Consider the following 26614-nt stretch of genomic DNA (forward strand, 5'->3'; position numbering starts at 1 on the left):
TTTTGTTGTTGTTGTTGTTGTTATTGTTATTGTTGTTGTCTAGTTCTTTGTAGCTAATACCAATTATTGAAATTGTACCACAAATCAAGAGGGTTACATCCAATCGTTTAAATTTAAGAATTTATCCTTTTTCAAACACTAGATGTTAACAAGAGTATTTTAACTAATAATTCCACAACTGTCTCATATCTCTAAAAATGAAGTTTTTAAGCTATATAATTAATAAGGCATTTTTTTTACTATTTGCAATTGTCTAAGATGAAAATGCCCTTAGCATTCACTAGTTACTAGTTGCCTCTCTCACGGACTTACTTCTTTTTTATCTTTCACGAAAAAAAAAAAAAGGGAACAAAGTTCAAAGAGTGAGGACTCTTTCTCCTTCACCTGTGGCACGATCTACACTCTCCAAACCTAATTAGACAACTCAAAGAATTCACATTGTGCTTCTGGATGAGTTTCATTTATATGTTGCTTGTAACAAGAAACATAAGATGTTGTATTTCTTGCCCCTTGTAACTAAGCATGTTGCATAAAACATATGCATATCTAATGTCGTTAGAAAGTTACAAATTGCCCCATTTAAAACCACCATTTTAAGTATTTTTGGGTCCCATCAAAAGCATATTGAATTTTTCAATGCTTTAATTCCTTTTTAATAGTTGTGGAATTATTAATTAAAATTCTTTTTTTAATAAATAAATACATTTTTTATATATTTTTTTGAGTCTTGTAGGTCTGGCTTTAAAATTGGAGGTGTGCAAAGAACCATAAATTCTTTTCACTCATATCTCGATGAAAAATATTTATGATTCAATAAACTTCCTCGCTGGCAAGTGTGAATTAATGTGAATTTTAAAATCACTTCAGAATTAATATTCAATTTTTTTTTCAGATTTAATATACGCCAATCATGAGTACGAGAGATCTAAGTTGTCATTAATATCTCACTTGATTTGGCTTATTCGATTCAACTCGACTTGAACAAGTTAAACTTGTAAATTAGACCGATTTAAATATGGTATAGAAGAATATGTGCATACCATTAAATTTTTTATTAAAAAAAAATTAAAACTGATTCAAAATGAAGAACTTGGTTGGCGGCTTTGAGTTTTGTTCCAACTTCCAACTAGCCCAAGACAACTCCAAATTGGTCGTGTTTCATGTTTTATAAGAGTTGGGTGACAGCAATTCTCAAGCAGGTGCCACCTCAGTTACTGATCTCGTTGAAAATAGGAAACTGCGTGGCAGTGGCAACATCAAAATTTCATAGAGGTGCTATTAGCACACCAACTTTTACTTATAACCCACCAACCCAAGTGATTTTTGACTCACAACCCAACAGCAGTTTGACATGTGGTGCAAATGACATCAGCAATGAGAGCTCTCTTTGCCCATGGTGAAAAAAAAAAAAAAAAACCTTTCTGATATGATCACCTTGTGACATTAAAAAATATGATCCGATGCAATGGAATTGTAGAGGATAAAGTTTATGAATTTTTATAAAAAAAAATAATATATTTTTCACGGTTAAATTTTATTTTTAAATTTGGGTGTTCGATTGCTATCCATTTTAAACACCTACGATCAAGCTCGAAAAACGAATTAAATTTTTTCTTTTTTTTTTAATATGAATATTTTCATGAAATCTAGAAGGCTATGTTGTTAGATTGTTAATGTGATAATCAATATGGGACTAACGCCCTTTTTTAAGATTTGAAATCTTAAAAAATAAATCTGTGGGCAAAAGACGTGTGGGCAAGAGAGAAACTTTCTCTTTGTATTGATGTCATTTGTGCCACATGTCAAACTCTTGTTGGGCTGTGAGCAAGAAATCACTCCACCAACCCATATGTTAAAAAACTTCAAAAGGATTCATGTGTTTTAAATAAGAAAGTTAGTGCGATAATAGGATTCTCAAAATATAATGATTTTGTAACTTAACCTGACAAGATGGCTCAAAAACTCAATTGACATGTACCTGCAAGAATCGTAGATTTTTCCTTCGAGATATATAATGGCACATTCGCATAAAACATGTGCAATTGTGTATCCTGAGGAAAAAAAAATCTATGGTTCTTGCATTCATCACGTCAATGAGTTTTTGAGTTACCCTGTTAGGTTGAAATACAAATCATCACTATTTCTCAAATTTTACACTTGTAAGAACCACTTTCGTTATTGATCTCATTTAAAAAAAGCTTGAAACATAGAAACACCAAAATTTTACCATCTAGGGTTGTGATGGCTTATTGACTTGCTTTGTTGCAATATAAAAAAAATTAAAATTAAAAAAGAGAAGATAATTCTTAAGGATAAATTTTTCACGAGTTTCGCATAATTGAACCCAAATCAAAATCAGAATAAAAAATAAGTAGAGAAGCCAACCTAAAACATGATATCATGCTCCATGATGAAGCTTCAAAGGATTCCAACAATAGTGTAGATAACACATAATCACTAAACATGCATGACACAACATATGTCAAAATATCTGGAGAAGCAATCTCGAAACATGATGTCAAATCATATATACGCTTAGGGAATGTCATGATCATAAAAATGAGATATTTATCTAGAAAACTCCAAAAACCTATTTTAAAAAAAGGGCTTCGATGTAAGAAATCATCTCTCCAGCCAAAGTTTTGTTTAACTTCAAATAATTTGGCCGTAGGAATGTTTGTAGAAAGAAACATATGAATTAAGGATCATCGAGGAGGAAACTAGGTTTGAATTGAAGTTCAATTCATCCATAACTTTCATTTTTGACCCTCAATCACAACAATTATGACTAAAGTTACAAATAATTTGACCATCAATCACATTTGTTCAATGCTTCACCTACATATATATATATATAATACATAAGAGAAAGAATAATGGGGGTAGATCTTTTTTCTCTGTCCCACGACAAAAATATGAATAATGACACATGAGGCAGTTAAGACTGTAGTGACATTTTGCCAAAATGTTTGTCACTGAACATTTCCCATATATATATATATATATATATATATATAGAATAAAAGATAGGGGCCTAGATATGTCACTACAGCCTTAACTGCCTCATGTGTCATTATTCATATTTTTTTGTCATGGACAGAGAAAAAAGATCTACCCACATTATTCTTTCTCTTATATATATATATATCTATATATATATATATATATATATGTGGGAAATGTTCAGCGACAAACATTTTCCAAAACATGGGTTAGAGGTTTTGGAATGGGCTGATTTTTGGTGAGGATGATCTCTACGGTGAGGAGATCATTATCACCAAAAATCAGTCTATTCCAAAACTTCTAACCCATCAAAAATGATTTACTAAAAATGGATGGTCCACGATTTTTCAACTTGTAAACATGGGGCTAGAAGTTTTGGAATGAGCTGATTTTTTGTGAGGATGATCTCCACACCATAGAGATTATCCTCACCAAAAATCAGCCAATTCCAAAACCTCTAACCCATGTTTTGAAAAAGTTTTGCCAAAATGTTTATTGCTGAACGGGACACTATATATATATAGGGTCCCGTTCAGCACCAAACATTTTGGCCAACATTTTAGCCAACCACTTTTGTCCTACATGGGTTAGAAGTTTTGAAATGGGCTGATTTTTGGTGAGGATGTAGAGATCATCCTCACCAAAAATCAGCCCATTCCAAAACTTCTAGCCCCATGTTTACAAGTTGAAAAATCGTGGACCGTCCATTTTTTGTAAATCACTTTTGATGGGGTTAGAAGTTTTGGAATGGGCTGATTTTTGGTGATGATGATCTCCTCACCGTAAAGATCATCCTCACCAAAAATCAGCCCATTCCAAAACTTCTAACCCATGTTTTGAAAAATGTTTTGCCAAAATATTTGCCAAAATGTTTGGTGCTAAACATTTCCCATACATAATATATATATATATATATGGGTCCCGTTCAATTGCAAACTTTTTGGCAAAACATTTTTCAAAACTGAGTTAGAAGTTTTGGAATAGGTTGATTTTTGGTGAAGATGATCTTTACAGTGAGGAGATTAGCCCATTCCAAAACTTCTAACCCATGTTTACAAGTTAAAAAATCGTGGACCGTCCATTTTTTGTAAACTATTTTTGATGGGGTTAGAAGTTTTGGTGATGATGATTTCTACGGTGAGAAGATCATCATCACCAAAAATCAGCCCATTCCAAAACTTCTAACCCCATCAAAAATAGTTTACAAAAAATGGACGGTCCACGATTTTTCAACTTGTAAACATGGGTTAGAAGTTTTGGAATGGGCTGATTTTTGGTGATGATGATCTCCTCACCATAGAGATCATCCTCACCAAAAATCAGCCCATTCAAAAACTTCTAACTCATGTTTTGAAAAATGTTTTGCCTAAAAGTTAGCCATTTGAACGCTACCTTATATATATATATATATATAAGAGAAAGAGAGGACAAACAATGGCAAGACTCTAAATGGGCCGATGCTATTTAGGGCTGCAACTTGAGAGGGCAAAACCCGAACTTGGGTAAGGTCTGGGCATAGTAAGTTTGGGTTCAACCTCAGGTTCGAGCAACAAAAAGAATTGCCCGACTCAAATCGGGTTGGGTGTAGGCATAAGTATCTGTCAACCTAATTTGCCCGAACCCGAACTCAATATGATTATAATTTAAAAATATTTCTTATCTTTATTTTTTTTTACACTCATAATTCATATTTCAATATGTATGCTTTTGTTTATCTATATATCAAAACTAATGTGGAATTATTTTTATTAGATAAATAATTACTTTGCTATTAAGACTTTGTTTAAGTTTAATTTTATATTGTCATAAAATGATTATATTACAACTTTAAATGTTTTTCTTTTCTTGAAAATTATGATTATTAATAAAAAATAATTACTTAGTTAATCTTATTATTTTTCTTCTCCTTTTAAATTTTCTTAAAATTTTATGTATATAAACTTTTGAAACACATTTTTAGGAAAAATAATTGTAAATTTTAAGTTCTTTTACATGCCACTTATCTTTATATAAGCCCTTATTAGTACTAAATTATCTAGTATCAATGAGGAATGAATTACCCCACCAACCTGACTTGGCTAAGGTTCAAGTTGAGCATCTCATGCCCGAGATCCCGTTGGGCAAGGTCGTGGGTTGGTATTTGTCAAGTTGTGTTGGGCATGGGTTGGTACCTAACCCGGCCGAGTTGCAACCCTAATGTCATTCGAGCCTCAAAAATCCTAAATCAAGCACGGGCAATCGTTAGCTGCGTTGCATGCAATATTTGAGCCTTTATGGGTTGAGCTTCATATTTATCGTAAATAGAATTGTAATATATTATTAAATATATAATATAAGTTATCAAGTTGGACCAAACTTAATGGTCGTATTAGTACTTTTAAATTATAAAAATACACTTGCATTATGCTAAATGACGGTAAACTCTAAAGCTGTAGTATCTATTTGAAAATATTAGAATAATCTTCCTTTTTTTATTTTTATAATCGGGTATCCCTGTAGATAGTGGACTGGGATCATGGTCTTGTCCAAGAATTGGTCCCAAGGCACATGCGACACGCACCAGGTAAGTGAGAGTGCACCGTCGCGGGTGGCCTCTGAGGAATTAATGCTCATACTTGGTATTGAACTCATGACCTATGGGCATTAACCGCTTATCAGTCTGAAATTGCCCATGAGCCAACCCCTCGGGGTTAATAATCACTTAAATTAGTTAAAAAGACAATTGTTTTTTTTTTCTTTTACATGGATACCAATTTATTTTTTATAACTCTACGTGCAAAATCACATATCATAATATAAAGTAGAAAAGTATGATCTTTTACTTGACAAGTTGCACATTAACCTAAAATCATACTAAATGACAAAAGTATTTTATTATAAAATAAAATAATATTTATATCTTTTAATTCTCTGATCATGTAATTAAATGTTCAGTGGAAAGAGCCCATGATTTTGGGGAGACTTTAACTTAATATAATACCAAAAAAATAAACATAAGTAGAAGACGAGTACTAAAGAATAACAACAATATTTTAATAATGATATAGCATTAAAACACACGATGGATCTAATTACAATGGACTAGATAAAATTCACAATACAAGACACTCAAAGAAAACTATTACGTGAAATTCAGCATATGTGGTCCATGTTTTCTCCACATGTTTAAAATCTTAAATATCTAATTGCATGTTTTTTAATTAATTGGACCAATCATAATAGATATTAAAGCAAAATTGATTAACGAACGATAGGACAGACCGACTTTTAGTCGAGTGGACCAATACCTACCCACTTCCAAATCTTATTGTACTTGACTTTCCTACCTTAGATTTAAGTTAAAAGACTTATCTTTATACGGAAGAGTAATGATTTTTCGAAGTCCCCCCTTGAGACATGCCCCCTAATGTGGCACATGCTAGAACCATAGATTCTTTTTCTCCAGATACATAACTGCATATATTTATGGAGATGTACAGTGTGTATCCCGAAAGGAAAAATCTATGTTTCTAATCCATGCCACGTCATGGGACATATGGGTGTGTGTGTTAGAGAGGAGGGGGGGAGGGGGGGGGGGGGGGAGGAAAATCACGACTCTATACGAAATTCAAAGAAAGATTTGATTTTTGGATCATAAAATTTGGTATTGACTCCAACAATCCCATAGGCAAAAATATTATAAAAAAGAGTCATGTTGGAGTGACCTCAAGATTGTTCCTCATATTGCACATTCTGACGTGAAAGTTGTAGGAACCATAGCTACTTTTTGACTTGTATCTCGAGGAAAGTATCTATGGTTTCTACACACTTACATGTTAGGATGTGCGATATGAGGTAAAATCTTGAGGTCACTTCACCATTATTCTATAATATAAAAAAAAGACCTAACACGAACTAAATTGGGAAAGCTCATCTGACTCCAAAGTGAGGCCCGTACTCATACCCTCTAAAGCCCTATTTTAATAACCAAACTAAAGATTGAGTCGAAAATTTGTTAATGGTAGGAATGATTTTCATTTATCAAAGAAAAAATCCCCCATCAATTGGGGTAGATGATCAACATACTACTGAGATGGGAAGGTATATATTCTTAAGAATTCCTTACAAAAATGAACCTAGGAACCTTAATTGTCTTCCCATCTGCTTCAAACAACATTCACAGTTAGAAAAATTAAAAAAAAAAATTAAAAATTTAAAAAAAAAAAAATTAAGAAAGAAAATATTGATCTCAAACTTAAAGCTGATATCTTTAGGAAAGTGGATTCTTGGGAAATGTATACTTACGGCTAATAACTTGTGTTTTTTTTCCTTCCATCTTAGCCATATGTTTCAGTCTTGCCTCAAAAGTGGATTGAATCTAGAAAAACTTATTAAAAATTAAAGATAAATAAATAGAGGGTGATTTAGAGATACCCCTCCATGTTTTGCTGAATATTTGAGATACCTGTGTTTTCAAAATGATGACGTACAACCCTTGACCTTGGTCTATGCTATAAGACTAATAAAAAAGGACTTAAATGCCCCCATCCAAAAACCATTGATGTTTCTCTCAAAGATTTGTAATCTTCAAGTTCTTGAACCTCTTATAGGATAAATTATATTTAACCTCTTACGAAAAAAACCCTTGATTTTTCTACCAAAAAGTTCATCATCGTTGAAGAAAAAAAAAATCTCAAGGAAGGTGTTTAGAGGAAAGAAAATCAGTTTGAAAACACAAGGGTGCCTCAAATATTCACCCAAACATGGAGGGTTATGTCTAAATCATCCATAATTAAATGAAACTAAACCCCTCATTTTCCTTGTAGCTTGCCTCCTATCTCTCACCGGTCCCAACCAACTGCCATCCTTAGCAATCTCATTCTTTTTGTTAGTCTTTCCTTCTATCTGTCTTTCTCTCTTCTTTCTTGCTTGGAGGAAGAAACGGCAAAGACCATTTGGATGTGTATGTACAGAGAGGTATGTATGCGTACGTCCATCCGTCGTAATATAATATCTAATTTACTATGGTTTGCTACATTTCAAAGAAAACTATAGTTAAGAGGGACTTTATGTGTTTAAATCACCTGTTTTTGGAGTATGTTTTTGCCTTCCATTTTTATTTTATTTTATTATTATTATTTATTTTGGTTCCATTTCTTCAATGTATGTCCCGCAACAATTTGAATTTGATTTCTCATCACATCATATTTCACACGTCTCTAACATTGTGCTAAACTTTTCAGAAAGAAACCCTTCCATCAGGGTTTTTTAAGTAATTTTCCCTAATTTATAAGGGATGCCTTTTATGGTGGTGACTTCTTTCAGAAAACAAAAAATAAAAATAAAAAAAGGAAAGAAGTGAGAAAAAATCAGGAAAAAATGTATTCATAAGGTAAATTATAATACATTAGACATTTATTTTAAGTTTACAAAATATTTTTAAGCGAAAAAAATATTAATAAATATCAATGTATGATAACATGTTCCTACACATAATTATACATTTTATGATGATAAAAAAAGAGTCTAACCATCAAGTATCTTTTGACCCATATAACACTCTATTGAATTTTTTTTTTTATAACATATGACATTTTCATCAAATCCTACATTAAACAATGAACCAAAGTACAAACGATCATTAGACCATAGAAATTAATCATAGACCTGCAAAAAATTGGTTATTTTAGTTTTTATTTTATTTAAAAAAAAAAACACGTTTAAAACGTAAAAGTCGTGTATAAAACATTAAAATGTATTTTTTGAAAAAGTTGAGTTATTTTATTTTATTTTATTATTTTAATCGTTAGAGATATGAAATGTGTTTTAAATGAGACTTTTTGAAAAAATGGCATTTATTGTTAGGGATAATGACCGCAAAGACCTATTTTTTTAAAATATGTACCAAAAAGTCATTTCTAAAAAAAATATGGACTCTTTAGTTCTCTTTTTATTAAATATTTGTCTACAAAGGATTTTTGAAGCGAAAATACCATAATTACCTTTTCAACAATTTTTTAGGTTTAAAGAAATGCGTTTATTTGAGAAAATTTTAGGCACTCCTATGTTTTAATATTAATAATAAGCCCCTTGACTATAGTCTTTTTTTACAGAACAATGAAAAAAAAGATATAAATGAAAAAAAAATCCTTATTTTCTCTTCCCAAAACAAGTAATCTATTAACTCACATAGATGATGATGATGATGACTACAACAAAGATGATGATGGAGATGAGTATGGTCGTCATAGAAAAATTGTAAAAGAGATTTGTCAAGTCTCATAATGAGAGTTTAGCATATATTTATTTTAAGTAATGTGTGAATAGACATTAATGTCCTTACATAGAAATAAATAGAAAACTAATAATAAACTACATTATTCCAATACTTCCCCTCTAGCTCAGGTAAATATATCAATCAAACCCAGCTTGACAATGTGAGAATTAGTGACAGATGGACAAACAAACTTCGTAAGCATATCGGCAAATTGATCTGAAGAAGACACATATTGTTTGAAGAGCATCAGATCAGTGTAGAAACTAGAGACGGGAAATCATAACTTTATCAACAACAACCAAAGCCAAATAAGCTCACATGTGTCAAGGGCCATACCTTGATACTCAACTTTAGTAGAAAAACGAGAAATCACACTTTGTTTATTATTTTTCCACGATATCAAATTACGACCATGAAAGGTGTAGAAATTAGAGGTAGATATGTTATCTGTAAGAGAACCATCATCAGTGAAGTGGGACAAATGAGGTTAAGTAATAGACGAGTAGAAAAGTCCAAAATCAAAACATGACTTCAAATAACGAAGAATGGGATAAACATCGTCAAGATAGAAATGCATAGAGCATGCATGAACTGATTGGCTACACTAACCACAAATGTCAAATTCGATCTAGTGTTAGACAAATCAAACGGTTTACGAATCATTGATAAAAAAATGATCATATAATATAGATCGTCAGATTCTGCATGAAGCTGATGATGTTGATCTATAGGAGAGGAAGCAAAACGACAATCAAGTATATCAGTTTCCTAAAGAAAATCCAATGTGTATTTGTTTTGAGATAGTGAAATACCACGACGAGAGCGTACCACTTTTATCCTTAAAAAGTATTTGAGAGGATCCAAGTCCTTAACCTCAAAAGCATAACCCAATAACACCATTACCTTGTCAATCTATCGTGTATCATCTCTAGTAAAGATAATATCATCTACATAAATCAGAATAATGGCACAACAGCTATCCAATCCTTGACGTATAAAATAAGTATGATCTGAGTAGCATGTAGAAAACTCTATAGATAAAATGACCTTAGAAAAACATTGAAATTAGGCTTGCGGAGATTGTTTCAAGTCATACAAAGATTTGTAAATGTGACATATTCTTCCTAAAATACTTCTTTTAAAGACACAATCTAAGAGGGTGGTCCATATAGATAACCTCAGTTAAATCACCATTCAAAAATGCATTTTTCACATTGAATTGGTGAAAAGGCCATGAGTGACATACAACTAAAGAGATAATGATGCGAACGGTGGTAAGTTTAGTTACATGAGCAAATGTAATGTCAAAATCCTTCCAAGAGTTTGCGTAAACCACTTAGCAACAAGACGTGCCTTGTATCAATCAATAGTACCATCTGCGAGGTACTTAACAACGAAAACCCATTTGCAACCAACAGTCATCTCCCTAAAAGAAAGAAGAACAAACTCCTAGGTATGATTATTCTACAAAACATCAATCTCAATAATCATGGCTACAGTGCACTGAGGATCTCGTAAAGCCTCTAAAATAGATCGATGAATTCGAATAGAAGCAATGGTAACAAGGTATGCTTGATAAGAATGAGAGAGTCCATAATAAGAAACAAACTGGATAATATGATGATCAGTAATACACCCCCGTTTACTTTGTAAAATGCAATAGGTAGGTGAGAGTTAAAGACAGAAATGAGAAGAACAAGGGTAAGAGAAGATATATTTGAGTCAAAGGGAGAAGTTGGCAAGGTTGGAGAGGGGCGAGGGCGATTAGAGTAAACTTTAAGTATTGACAAAGTTGGAGAGAAGACCGGAGAAAATAACATTATAGGAGAATGAGCATAAGAAGAATCTTACAAAGAAAATGAGTCTTGCAAAGGAAATGAGTCCCATAAAGATGTAGCATGAAAGGAGGGGAACATTTAAAAAAAAGTGACTTCCATAGAATGTACTACACGATTAGAAATAAGATTATAACATTAATACCCTTTCACATAGATGAGTAGCCCAAGAAAACACATCGAATAGTTTTGTCATCTAACTTTATGTGATGAGGGGTACGGTCCTGAACAAAGCAAGTGCATCCAAAAAGTCTATGTATAATAAAAAAGAGAGTGTTATTAAGACGAAGAACATGAAAAGGTACATGTCCCCCTAAGGTACAACTTAGAGCATGGTTAAGAAGAAAAATCATAGTAAAGACCGTCATATTTCAATATAACTTAGGAACATGAATGCCTCAAAGAAAGCAATGAACAATGTTCATAAGGTAGCAGTTCTTACGTTTTACCACCATGTTATGCTCAAGAATGTAAGGACAAGTCCACGGGTGGAACATACCATGTTCATGAAGGTAAGAGTGATCCCATCAGAGATATATTTACGTCCATTATCAGACCGAAGAGCTTTAACAGTAATATTTCATTGGGTTTAAACCATTTTAAGAAAGTTAACAAAAATATGAAGCACTTCAGATCAAGAGCGCATCAAATAGACACAAGTACAACGAGAATAATCATCGATAAATATAACATAATATCGATGACTAGTAAAAGTAGTAACAGGGGATGACTCCTATACATTAAAATGAACTAAATCAAATATATTATTAAATTGATGCATGCGAGGGATATATGAAATACGTGTATGTTTAGAGAGCTTACACAAATAATTTTTAAAAACATGAAATAAAGAACATAAGTGCTGAAAATTAACATGCCCTAAGCGAGCATACCACAAATCTAAGGATTGAAAAGAAAAAAAATATGACTCCTGAAAAAGGATAACACAAAAATTAGGGTAGCAGTATGTAGAGATAAAAAAAAGTATAACCCTTTCCTCTCATATCCCTTGTCAAAAATCTTCCTCGAAGTCAAGTCTTGAAAAGTACAGTGAGTAGGAAAAAAGTCACTAAGCAATTTAGAAATTTGGTAATACTACTCATAAACAACAGATTAATAGATAAGTGAGGAATATTGAGTACATAGTTAAGAGAAATATTGGATGATAAGGGGATGGTACCCTTGCTGTGTATATGTGTAAAAGACCCATCAGCAATGCGAACCTCCCTATGAGTATCATAAAAAATAGATGAAGTGAAATGGCTAGACTCACCAGTCATATGATCAAAAATAGATGAAGTGAAATGACTAGAATCCAAATAAGACTACTCTTTCGACTACGATTACGTCGGCCACGATAAATATTAATAGTACCCAAAAATCATCTAAATTTGCCTTTACCTTCCAAATAGAGTTTCACGAATTGAGACTAAATCTGATGTGATGTCATAATTCTCAACAACAATAATCAAATGTAGAAAGACTACAATTTTAGGGAAAAACATGTAGGGTCAAATCGACATACACTTAGGGTGTAAAAATCAATAGATTATTAGAAAGTGGAGGTAAGAAATAATTCAAGGCAAGAAACTTAAACTCACATCAGCCTCACAACAGAACACAAAAAATAGTGGAAGTCTTCCTCAAAGTCGAAGAGCAAATCATATAGTCAAAGATTTGGCTTGAAGGGAGGTCTGTTGCCAATCCTAAATCCAATGTGCGATTATCAAATAGGAAGAAAATAATAGGTATGTGCATAATAGCCACACACATGAATCCACAGTGGCAGTTACAGAGTAGGTATGTGCACAACAACACCCAAAAGTCTTATCGCAAGACAGAAATGCAGTTGTAAGGCAAAAAAACAATGCAAAAAACCCTAGAATATGATAGAATAGATCTATATAGGCTTGTGCACATCTTAGGACTTTCACATAAACCCAAAACAACAACAGTACAGTCGTAGATCCATTGCATAGACCAAAAGCAACAGCAACACAGTCTAGACAGCACATCCAATAGCCCTATTGCACACCTTAGGGTTGTTGTGTTGATCCTAAACAACAATAACACGGTTTAGGTAGCCTAGCTTGCAACCCAACAACCCTATTACACACCTTAGGACTATCACACAGACCTAACACAACAACAACACAGTCTTAGGCAGCCCAGTTAGCAACCCAATATCCCTATTACACACCTTAGGACTATCATGCGAACCTAACACATCAGTAACACAATCCTAGGCAACCCAATAGCCCTATTACACATCCTAGGGTTGTCGCACAAATCTAACACAACTACACAACCTAGACCTCACAACCTTATTGTAACAGTCACGTAAAAATCTGGTTGAAACCCAACAAATTAGTTTTTTATTATCGAATAATCATCCTTATCGCATCATGCTATCAGGGTATTCCAAACCAAAAAGAACCCTCGAAGGAGAGATCCTCTAACGAAGTTACTACTAGATTAGTTTGATTTCAAAGTCTAAAAGATAAATGGGAGGAGAAAAAAGAGGAAAGGAAAGGAGATGAAACTTCAAGATCCCAAAATGGAAGTAAAGGAACCCAATGAGGAGTCGATGGGTCCTCTAAGGCTTTGATAGTAGGAAGAATTGTAAAAAGAGAATTCTCAAATCTCATAATGAGAGCTTGACATATATTTATATTAATTAATGTGTGAATAGACATAAATGCCCTTACATAGAAATAAATAGAAAACTAGTAATAAACTATATCATTCCAATAATCATTACCATCAAACATATTTGATCTACGTATGTTAGATTTATTAAAATATATAAATAATTTTCAATAATTAAAACATAATTTAAAAACTTGACTTGAATGTTCATCGAATTGATTCTACTAAAAAATTAACAAGTCGACTTAAATGAATAAAATGAAATTATATTGAATTTATGAATAGCTTTTAATAAATAAAAATATTTATTTTTTATTTTTCACAGAAACATTAATAACTAAATAAATTGGTCAAGTTTTTTTATTTGACCCAGTAAACTTTTAAAAGGGTATTTCAGGTATTTTTCTTTAAAAAAAAGCTTCAAAAGATCCTTAATAGGTTAATATTTTAGTAAGTGGGGTTTAAATGGTCCGTATTGTTTAGTAGGGGACTATTTGGTACATATTCACAATAAAGAGTCTTTCATGATCATTGTCCCTTTTTGTTACGATGATCCCACCCAATCAATTACAGTCTCTACTATGATTTATTAATTTATTGTCGAGCTCACCACATAGTGATGACAATAAAATGTTGAACTCAACAATAAAAAGTAGTGAACTCAACAATAAATTAAAATATTAAATTCAACAATAAAAAGTGGTGAATTTGACAATAAATTAAAATGTTGCACTCAACAATAAAAACTAGTGAACTCGACACTAATTGGTGAGCTCGGCAATAAATTAAAATGTTAAACTCAATAATAAAAAGTGGTGAACTCCACACTAAGTGGTGAGGTTGACAATAAATATGTCCAATTGTGTATCTCGAGGAAAAATATATCGTTCTAACACATGCTCCGTCAGGTGAGCATGGGGGAGTAAGTCCGAGGAGGAGAGTCAAAAAATCATTATTCTAGATTTTTATCACTATGTTTGGGGATTGCATAAACTGGTAAACATAATTAATACTGAAAGTGAGGTCTGGTTGTGCGAGTGTCAACTGTCAAGTACTAAAGAGAGAAGTGATTCTTCTCTGTCCAGAGCCATCTCTTCTATAGGAAACTCCACTATTTTTTTCATTATTTATTTTTATATTTCTTCTGATTGAATCTAGGGAAAAAAATTAAAGCAATTAAGAAATCCTTACTAACTTTGCAATTTAAATTTTACAAGCTATGTAAAATGCATGATTAACAGTTTTGAGATAAGAGGATGAAAAACCTAACCTCATTTTTTTGTAATTAATTGGTAGAAACCTAACCTGTTGGTATTCATGCTCAGTAAAAATGGAGAAGCTCCACCAGACTATACTCTTGGCAACCATCCTTATTGTGTCTTTATTCCAATTTAAAACTGTGTCATCTCAAGGACAGTGTAAGTTGTAGCTCTAATTAAGATCATGAACTATTTTAGTTTTACATAATAAACATGTTAATTCATTCATTCATTCTTCCTATAATTCAGTGGAAGAGGTGTTTAGCTACCTTGCGGGGAGTGAGAAGGGTCCTGAAAAATGGGGTGAAATCCACAAAGAATGGGGGGCTTGTGGTAAGGGAAATATGCAATCTCCTATTGATTTATCGAACAAAAGGGTAGAGGTGCTTCCTGATTTAGGGAAGCTTAACAGGAGCTACAAACCTTCACCTGCATCACTTGTGAACCGTGGTCATGATATAATGGTAAAGAAACAATCACTTTAGGGAGAAGCTTACGTGCATGCGAGACTTCGATAGAACGTTAGAAATCTATAAAATCATATGTTTTTTTTTTTTTAATATATTTTCTTTTAAAAGAATTCTTTCTTTAAAAATATCTATTAATACAAAAAACCGGAGTTTTATTACAGTTGGGCAATGATATTTTTATAAATATTTACAAAATTGTCATTGCACAATTACAATAAAACTCTTAATTATTTAATAAAAAGTGAAATGAACAATTTTTTTGTGTGGAAGATGTGGAAAATGAAGGGTTTTAGAGGTTGTTAACTATTATAGTAATATGTGTTAGAGAATAAGATGCATTGTGGAGCATACAATGTAGGATTTTGCGATTTAAATGAAATAACTCTCACTAGAGAGATTTTAAATAAGAAAAAAAAATGGAATTGTGAGACATGAATATGTGAACTTGGGAGATTTGTAGAGATATGGAAGGAGGTACATTTTTTATTGAACAAAATTTTAAAAATTAGTAGAGGGAGGAAAAATGAAAAAAAAGATTTAGGTTTGACGATAGCGCCATCGTTGAAGAACAGCTACATCAAGATTGATGTGCTTAGTGGTACTTGAGCATTGATACCATGAAGAAATCTAAATTTTATTGAGAATTTTTGGATGATTCATACATGAACCTTAATAGGGTAGTTATAGAGATTACATCAATCAAGATATATAAAAACTAGCATAATATAATATTCTAGAATATCCTCCATCATAACCTTCCATTTGTGATGAGATACATTGACAATGTAACAATGTATCTCATGCACCTTAATACAATGCATCTTATTCTCTAAGATTAGCATATGATATAATGTAATAATGTGTACTGCGATACACCAAATCAAAAATCCATTTTAGGGCATTGTGTTTTTAATCAATCAAGTTATCAAAGAATAAATCTATGTCTCATTATTTTACATCAGCAATTACCTTTGAAGTCTTGGACGATAGCAATATTCCCCATCAGTTAAAATAAATCAATCACGATTGTTTTTTTTCTTCTTCTCGTAATTCCATTTTTGACCTTTATTTATGTTGGTATATCTACAGCTTCAATGGGCAGATGGAGCTGGTGGAATTTATGTTAATGGGACTAAATACTTCCTCAAACAATTTCATTGGCACTCTCCTTCAGAACATACCTTCAACGGTGTGAGGTGGTTCTCTTTTTCTTTCTTTCTCTCTTTCAAATAACTAGTTTTGTTAGTCAAGATAGAAAAAGTTTTTTATTTTTATTTTTTTATAACCGGATATCCCTGTAGACAGCGATATCCCTGTAGACAGCGGATTAGGCCCGTATCTGGGCTTTGTCTAGTCCATAGACCATGTTATTATCCAAGGATTAGTCCTAGGGCACGTGCAACGACCGCATATCACATGCACCATATAAGTGAGGGTGCACCCTCACGGGTGGCCCTTGAGGAACTAATGCTCAGACTGGGTAGCAAATTTATGACCTACAGGCACTAACTTATTGGTGCCAACCCCTCGGGGTTAAGATAGAAACAGCTATGTCCCTGGTATTAGTCTTCTAAGGTTACCAAGAGAGTACGTTTGGTAAGAATTCTAATTATAATTGATTTGAATTTTGTAAATAATTATAACAAAAAAGCTCATTATAAAGAAAAAAATAAGGTAAATTACATTTTGACCATTGTAGTTTGGAATAATTTCATTGACCCCCTAATGTTTTGTTAGTTGCACCTACCTCCCTTATAGTTATCTAAGGGGTTCACTTACACCCTTTTGTCAACGTAACTGTGTTAGGTTCCTTTTATAAAGATCATTTTACCCTTTTTAAAATATTGTTCCATAAACATTTTAATTTTTGTTTTAAATTTTTTGAAGGCATATTCTTCTACTTTTGTTGTTGTTATTATACGTGATGTATTATTGTCCGATTGACCATTGATTTGTTGTTATTCTCATTCTATCACATAATCTTTATTCTCATAAAAATAAAATACAATGTCATGTTGTCCGAGATTTATAATATTTTTTATTTTTATTTTTGTGAATAGTAATTAGATTTTTACTGAAAAAAATATTATATTAATTACATATTTATTTTTTTCTGCCGCCCCTTTTTCTTATATCTTTTACGAGTCTCTTCAATGATTTACATGTCGACCCATTTTACGATTTATATGCAGTAAACTTTTTTTGCATTTAAAATAATCTATTTTCTTGTTTTTAATTCTAATATAATTTATATGATTATGAAAACATTTACTAAACACCATTATTGCCTCTCATAATCAATTATGAGGTTGATAATTGTTTATTGTTTATTTTCTTGATTTTCATTGTAAAATAATTGATTATGAAAAAATTCACTGAACATCATAATCAAAGTAGTTTTGCAATGTGTCAAAGCAACTGAGCTATGGATCAAAGCCTACGAAGCATATTACTTCTCATAATCAATTTTTAGGTTTATAATTGATTATCTCCCTCGTGACCATTTACGAGAAGTGGTTATCAAACGGTGGCCACGTTTTAAAAACTTGTTGAGTCTACTTAGTCCTAAAATTCATTGAAACAACTTGTTGACTCAATTCTAAAATCCGATTGAGCTTACTTCTATGCTGGTTCAGTTGGATTAAAATATCAAGTAACTTTTAAAAGGTAGAAAACAAAGCAATTTTTTATTCTTTTTTAAAAAGTATCGATTTTTTACTTTTTAAAAAGAAATTTTGAAAGTAATCTAAACGAGTTTTTTAACTTTCAAAAGTTAAAAAAAATTCACTTTTTTAAGATTCAGTTAGCGTAGAAAGTGAAAAGTAACTGGGATACAAAGTAGTTTTCAGATAAAGTAACTTTTATAAAGTAGAAAATTTTTCTAAGATTAATCAAAACAAACATTTTAACTTTCAGAGATATAAAAGTTACTTTTTTTTTTAAGTGTATCCAAACGAGTTCATAGTATTTTTAATTTTACTTCTCAGAAAGCAAAAGAAATATACTTCGATATCTAAATTAAGTAGATTGGGCATGTCAAATAATAAATATCAAATTATTAATGATTTAATTTTTTTTTTCATATCTTAAACTTAATAATTATATCTATGATTTGTTTTTTGGAAGAAAAAACAAACCATTAAATATGGTCATAAAACTCGGCTAAGTTTCTGAACCAAATGGACTTGATCAAGTTTCTAGTTGAGTTGATGAGTTGGCTCAAATGAATTTTAGTTGTAAGTCATTTGGAAGTTCAATTGAGTCAGCAAAAGTCAACTTGGACAAGTTCTGAGTTTACAAGGTGGGTTTTAAAACCTAAAACTACGTGAAAACTAGAAAATTCAACAGATCAAGACCCATGAATTTTAGAAATCGAATTTCGACGGTCAAGGACATTCAAAAGATTCTATGTTCCCTACATTCAACGGCTTAGAGCCAGCGAATTTCTCTCATCCTCCATTAATTTGATGATTTTGGCCAGTTGGAAAAAAAATACTTAACAATGAAAATTTTGATTTGATAGCCTTGACCGTCGAATATAAGCTTTTTTCATGTGTGTAATAAAAGTGTTTTTAAGAAATTTAACAAATTTTATATACATTTAGTTAGCATAGCTGAGTTGACTTGTAAGTTATCTGACTTAGTCGGCATGCGAGTTGAGTCAAGTTTTCGAGTTTTAAAATATAACCCTAAATCATAAAATTAGATGTTAGCTAAACAATGACTTAATTCACAAGTTTTGTACATGAGTTAATTGCATTATGATTTGTCCAATTGCAGATATGCTCTAGAGGGCCATATGGTTCATGAAAGCATTGACAAGAAGAGAGCAGTCGTTGGGATCCTATATAAATTTGGTCGACATGATACTTTTCTCCTCAAGGTATGTTTTGATATTATTTTTAGTCTCAAAGAACAATTTATTAAGTTTATTCTAAGAATTTTAAAATAAAATATATATAAATAGATTTTATTAAATAAAAGATGGGTACTTTAATAAATTATTGGGTTTAATCTTAATCCTGCTTACAATAAATAATGAAGTCTTATCCCAAAAATTTAGAGTTAGCCGAACAAATCTTGTTCCATCGTTCAATTAAAATCTCTCTGTAATGAAGGATCAAAATTTAAGTTAGGTGGAATTTTGATAAGTGCAAATGTAACCGAACAACTTGGGGAATTGAATCAATTTAGTAAAAATATTATATCAATTTTAAATAAAATAGGCTTAAAATTTAGAGGGACAATGCAAAATTGAGCACATATGATTCCAATATAATTGGCCCATACACATTTTAAAATATTTATTAAAAAGATGTATTTCCATTTTGGTATTTATTAATTTTATCAAATGGGTACCCATCCATCATCACATTACAATTATTTGACTGAATTTATCCATAGATACATAAGGTTTATGGTCTAAACTCGTTAGTACGTGGATTTGGGAGTCGCCACTAGTCAAAGATTTTAAGGTACGAATGAATATCATAAAAAAAAGTTTTGAAAATCAATTTTTTGAAGAGTTGGTGACTCAAATCTAGTTTGAACCTAGAGGTTCGGTTGCAAGATGGGAAAAGTGTTAAGCACCCCATCTTACCCACCAAGTTGGTGGTTACCATGTTATTGGCCAAAAGTGAAAACCAAGACTAGATTTTGGAAATTTTTGAGTTCGTTAAATGATAAGGATGCATGTATGCATGAGTTTATATGTACGGTATCTTAATGTATTTGTGTGTTCTTAGTGTGATGTAAATGGAATGTTCAACTTGCTAGATTTTTTTGTTTGCTTAGAGTTGGAGCATAAATCTAACAAGATTTCACTTTTCACGACCCAAGCATTTTGATGATGATACCTGGTGTGTATGATGTACTCAAAATGAATTTAATTTTTGTTGGTGAGGTTTTATAAGACTTTCCCTTAGTTGGAGAGCGTCTTTGGAACCTTCACCTTATATGGATGCATGATTGGGTGTGTGCAAGGATGAATACATGTCAATGTTTCCTAAGGAACTTATTATGAACTTAGAGAAAGAAATTATCTCACATGGAGGAATTGCTCTCTAACCACCTTTGCCACCCAAGAATCCTTACACTACTATATGATGCATGCAAAGGTTGAAAACAACTTATAATTAAATGGGCTTATAAATGGAGATGAACATCCCTCAAAAGGATTAACTCTCAACCCATACTTGCCAATGAAAGAAATATTATACTACATGGTATGAGATGATGAGTATACAAATAATTTTAAGAAATTTATATGGATTTTATATGGTAAGGATCCTCCCATAAAGGGGATTAACTCTCAACCTTTACTTATCATTGGAAAGTAAACTATACCACATGATTGTAATAAAGTAAAGTTGAAAAAAAAAACAAAGTAAAGAAATTAGAGTGAGAGGGGTAAAAGAGGGATTGGGGGTATGTAAAAAAACAAAAACTAGTACTCCCACCTTCATCTTCTTCCTTCTTTTCTTTTTCTTCTTACATCTTCAAAGCAATTGAGGAGCATTTGGACAAAGTTTTGGGGTTTTATGTGGTATCAAGAAGAGAATTGAACAAAATTTTGGGAAGATAAGATATTTTTTTCTTTTTTGCCTTGGAGAGATTTTCTATTTATAAGTATTTAGAAGACTCTTGGGGATATAAAGGCCTAAACTCCTCAAGGTCAACTTAATTTCTATAAAACCTCACTAAATAGTCTTGTTTATCGTCGATTAAAAAGTCTTTGATGGTCTTTTTTTACCTATCAATGGGCCTTATTAATCCTGATGATCAAATGGTAGAAATGTAAAAACATTCAAAGTTCTAGAGAAGTCTCTTAGAGTGAAAGGGCATCCATACCCTTTGAAAAATAATAAATCGGATGAAAATTAATCACAATGGCATATGAGTAACATCTAAGAGAGGGTCTTAAGGACAATTGCTTTGAGTTGAGTCTCAACAAAATTGGGGGTAGGAGGATAAATGCTCCTAAGTTCTAGAGAGTTCATTTTTAGGGACAAAATGATTTTAATCTCTTGAACTTGGTCAATTTGTAAAAAATCTTTCAAGGACGAACTTGAATTATGCTCAAGAGGGTGGTCTCAATGGTCAATTACCTTGTATTGGATCTTAACAAACTAAGGATGAGGAGGTGAATGTGTTTTAGGAGAGCCAATGGTCAAGGCTTGAAGACTTGCTCAATTACTAGAAAACCGAAGGTAGTAAGATTAATGCAAGTTTAATGAGAGGGTGAAGTAGGAAATTCACTTTATATTACCTTGGAAAAAGAAATATTAGAGAGGGTTAAGATATAAAAATACCTTAACAAAACTTATAACACATGAGTTAGAATTCTAAGAAATAACAAAATTACAGTTTGGTCTTTGGGTGATTAGGGGACCAAGCAAAACTATATTGATCCTTGGGTGACTGAGGGACTACGCCAAAATAACCTTCGGCAGTTGGTTGGTGAGAGACCAAGCCAAAAGTAGTCTGGTCCATGGTTTACCCACAACCAAGCTAAAACTTGAAATTTTTATAAGGCTTTTAAAGTCTGTGGTTCTCTCTTAATAGATCTTTGGGCTTTTTGAAAAGAAACTTGGGCCGAGCCTTTCTTTGCTCAGTTTTGGGAGCTCTCGGACTCAATCTAGACAAAATGGGGTGTCTACATTACCTTTATATAATCATTTTGAATAATACCTTTTATTTTATGTTCGAAGAAGGGTATATAAGCAATATCATGAAACGGGTATACTTTTTGGTAAAAATAAATAAATATCAAAATGGGTATATGTCATTGTTAATAATATTTTAAAATTTTGTTTGGGCCATTAATTATGGCTAAATGTTCACCCATTTTTACAGAACACCCTAAAATTTGTACTTAGTTAAAAATGATGAATGATCATTAGAAGGATCTGAGAGAGAGCATTGCTATTACTTAGTTTACTGAATCTTGGTAAATATGACAAGTCGTGAGTATTTGAATCTTCAATGAAGAAAAAGTTTTACTTAGTTAAAAATGATGAATGATCACTAATTAGAAGGACCCCGGACAGAGCATTGTTATTATTTAGTTCACTGAACCTTAGAATTACATATGACAAGTCATGAGTATTTGAAAGATTTGAAGAAAAAGTTTTCTAAAAATAAAAGAGACAATTTACTCGTTGGGCCCCATTAGGCTATAATCTAATTTCTCGTATAGGTTTGACCAGACTTAGGGTTTGTTAAACAAATCTTGTTCATCCATTTCACTGTCCAAAGTCAAATTTTCTGTTATTGAGAATAAGTTTTATATATATATGTTTTCATTGTCTCCATTCATGTTATTTTAATTAATAAACGTACTTATTTTATAGTCGTACGGTACTATTTATGTGCAGCTTATGCATCATATCCATGCAATTATTCATAAAGAAAGCAAAGAGGAAGAAATAGGAGTCATCGATCCCAAGGATATCAAATTGGGGAGTAGAAAATATTACAGATACATGGGTTCTCTCACTATTCCACCATGCACTGAGGGTGTCGTATGGACGATCATTAAAAAGGTGCGAGAAAGCGCAAATTATTCTTTAGGTATCATTACTTTGAAGGGAGTTTGTAACTTAACTTATTAATTATTTGTTGTTTGTAGGTGAGGACTGTATCAAGGGAGCAGGTCAGGTTGTTGAAGACTGTGGTCCGCAAGGTGAGTACAAATAACACACACACACACCACCAAAAAAAAAAATTATCGAACCACACCAATTTAAAATATATTAAAATTCAAATTTGATTTATTTATATAGGTTAGTTTAACTTTAAAGTTTAAATCTAAACTAAAGTTCAAATTTATAAATATATAAATCTTACTACATTAGAAAAATTTATACAAAATAGAGTATATGCCAATTATATAAGACATTTCTAAATATTTTTAACTTAAAAATCTAAATATTTTACGGGTAGAGTACAAGTATCAAGTATTTTACAGGTTGGTTACAGGTTTGGACCAATTTTAGGTCATAGAAACCGTAACTGAACCAAGTAGAGTTCGGTTCAGTTCAGGTATGTTCAAGTTTGAGCTGGGTTTCGGGCATGTAACGGGTATTTTGTACACCCCTACTATGTCCTTGGTGTCTTATATAATTTTAGAGAGATTCTATTGGCACACAAACTTTACTTATACACACCAATTTATACGTAAACAAGTCTTTAATTTCAAAAGGATCGGTGTGAGGCATAAAATAAAGGGACAATGACAGGGAAAGTCTCTTAATTGAAAAGAGTCGTTCTACACTGAATTCCCTAGATACTACATTCGACACTGGTGTGGATGTGACAATGTGCAGAGAACTATAGATTTTTTTTCTCAAGATACGAGGAGAAAAATCAATCTATGGTTCTCTATACACTGTCACATCAATCCAGTGTTGAACGCAGTGTCCGAGAAAGTCAGCTCAACAATTTTCATTTGAAAATATGTAGAGTCAAATCCCTTCACTTCCATTGTACTATTCCACAAGTAAAATTTTGATGTAATTGAATTCTCAATGGATTGCCAGTCATTTTGTGATTTGTTAGAAGAATAGTCCTATATCCCTGTAGGATCTACTCTTTCATGTGTGCTAGTTGCAATACCCATAACAATTACCATCTAAGGGTTGGTGAGATGGCCAAGACCACACCTCAAGAAGCGGAGGTCTTGAGTTTGAATCCCCCCTTGAAGGACACTCTCAGGGATTTATCCCAGAAATTACCTGGTGCATGTTTGATAGGAACTCATTTGTCAAAATATTTGGTTATGAATAATGATTTCCTGACTCTCGGATTTATCCCAAAAATTACTTGGTGCATGTTTGACAGGAACCCATTTGTCAAAAATATTTGGTTATGAATAATGATTTTCTAACTCCCCCTCCCCTCTCCCCCATACTCTCTTGACGTGTCATGTGTTAGAACCATGGATTTTTTCCTCAAGATACACAATTGCACATACTTATAGGGATGTACATGCCACATCAAGAGAGTATGTCAGAGGGGGAGAGTTAGAAAATCACTGACTCTTTGGTTATATATGATTGTAAATTCAGGCTAGATCAATTTATGGATTTTTGATCTCTTAGTAGTATCCTAGTGATACCAAGAATACCATAAGTCCATCATAAATATCTTGGATATGGGTTGGGTCAGCTCTACTCTACATTGATCCAAGATCCGATCCATTACGAAGTTAACTGTGAAACATTCAGCTGGCATTGTATGTCCATTGTGGTCTAACGTGAGGTTACTTAATTTGGAAGGAGTACGCGAAAAACGCAAGACCTACACAGCCAACCAAAGCTCGATTGGTGAGACTTTATCGGCCATCAAGCACATGAAGGTTACAATTGAAGCTGATGCTTTAATCTTTTATTTATTATATGTATGTATCCATAGATAGGAAAATGTCCTTCCAATTATTTATTACTAGGGAATGATTGTGCCATTGGCACTTGTGTGACACGTGCATGTGTTTCTTACACGTTAAAAAATTAATTCCCAAAATATGTATTCATCCTTTTTATAACCTATAAACTCGTGAATTCGTCACTTTTAATATCCACAAATTCGTAATTATATATACCTATGAATTCATAAATTACAGAAGTGACGAATTCACTCGAAATGAATGTTTTGGGAATTAAAATGAATAATGTACTGAAAGTGAAATTTAGACACAAATTGTGCACGTTTTGGGAAAAATCCAAAAAATAAAATAAAATATAAGAGAACTTCTATGGGCACCCCTACTTGTAAATATTGACAGTCATTTACTTGCTTTCTTTATTTTTAATTGGAGTGTAATAAGTAAAACTTGGGATGCCAATAGCAGCTCTTTAAATTTAATACAATTAACGTCATTTTTGTAAGGAAAAAAAATCAAATTGCAATCCCACACCCCTCTAATCACATTGGTAGTTTTCAAAATCCAATCAAATTGCAATCCACACCCTATTTTCATGTTGGTTTGTTGTTGAAGTAATCAACTTGGGTAGTACTTTCAAAACCCAATCAAATTGCAATACACTCCCTATATTCATGTTAGTTAGTTTTATAAAATTACAAAATAATAATAATAATACTAATAAATCTTCTAATTTTATTGAGAGAAGGCCGAGTAGACACCAATATTCAGAATAAAAAATATATCTTTATAAATTGAATGTAGAGTGTGTACCTTATGACACAGTAACAAATCCATACAGACCCATTCCTCCTCTTCTAAATTGACTATTACATCCATCTATGTTGTGTTGGGTAGTGGGTACATGAGATATTAAAGAGAGAGAGGTAGAGGTGGTGGTGTTACTGTGAAGGTCTACAAAATGGGCATTGCAAGTTTGATTATTCTTCTATTTATAATTGCTTTTTATCCTTAGGAGTTCTTTTGGATTCTCTCTTTGTTTAATTTATATTTAGTCTAAATTTATATAATCTGAGACTGCTTAGTCAGTCCAAACTCAGCAAAGAGAGACATATAGAAAGAGGAGAAAGAGAGAGGGATAGGTAATATTTAAGAAGTTGGGGAAGCCAGAGAGAACGCGGGGGGGGGGGGGAGAGAGAGAGAGAGACGTTTAAGAAGTTAGAGAGAGAGAAAGACGAAACTTAACATAACGTAAAGTTTTGTGGACGTATTTTCTCTGTAATACTTTACAGAGATTTCGTTGTAATTTTAATTAAGTTTTGTGTTACTTTACGGTGGGATCCACCAGAATTTTAGCATCCAAGCACCCCACATCTCGCAAACAAGCAGGGCCTACAATAACATAAAAGACGTAAAAAAATGAATTGTTTTCCTTTAGAGTCAAGATGTAGAATCGTATCCCATTCCCATACTAACATAAGGCGTGTATGTGACAAGTTTTGGTTGGATTTAAATATATAGGACTGCATGTGCGGCTTGGTTAAGAGTCCAATGTGTTTTAAATACCAATCAATTCTTGCCACATAGACACTTTTCTAGATCCTACTTTTTCATCTATTTTATATGAACGTGAAAAAGAGGAACGTGACTTTTTTAGGAGGTGATATAGACCATGAGATCTTGCCAACCCCATCTTACACTTGTAAATATATGGGGGGGGGGGGGGGGGGGGATAAAGATGTGTTTTATATAATAGATAT

The 26614-nt window shown here is 32.3% G+C and overlaps 1 protein-coding gene across 1 annotated transcript; it reads left to right on the forward strand.

Annotated features, from left to right (window-relative positions):
* The first annotated feature begins 7803 nt into the window (after positions 1 to 7803).
* LOC147406456 (alpha carbonic anhydrase 7-like) lies at positions 7804 to 24945 on the forward strand. Its single transcript, XM_086432781.1, has 8 exons — positions 7804 to 7959; positions 15069 to 15161; positions 15252 to 15466; positions 16562 to 16668; positions 19253 to 19355; positions 22849 to 23016; positions 23103 to 23156; positions 24751 to 24945. The coding sequence occupies exons 2-8, from the start codon at positions 15074 to 15076 to the stop codon at positions 24826 to 24828; spliced, it is 813 nt and encodes a 270-aa protein (XP_086288907.1). The 5' UTR covers positions 7804 to 7959; positions 15069 to 15073; the 3' UTR covers positions 24829 to 24945.
* The last annotated feature ends 1669 nt before the right edge of the window (positions 24946 to 26614 follow it).

The sequence above is a fragment of the Akebia trifoliata genome, chromosome 3, assembly GCF_017979445.1.
Source record: "Akebia trifoliata isolate Shusen 1 chromosome 3, ASM1797944v1, whole genome shotgun sequence".
In the NCBI taxonomy this organism is placed as follows: domain Eukaryota; kingdom Viridiplantae; phylum Streptophyta; class Magnoliopsida; order Ranunculales; family Lardizabalaceae; genus Akebia; species Akebia trifoliata.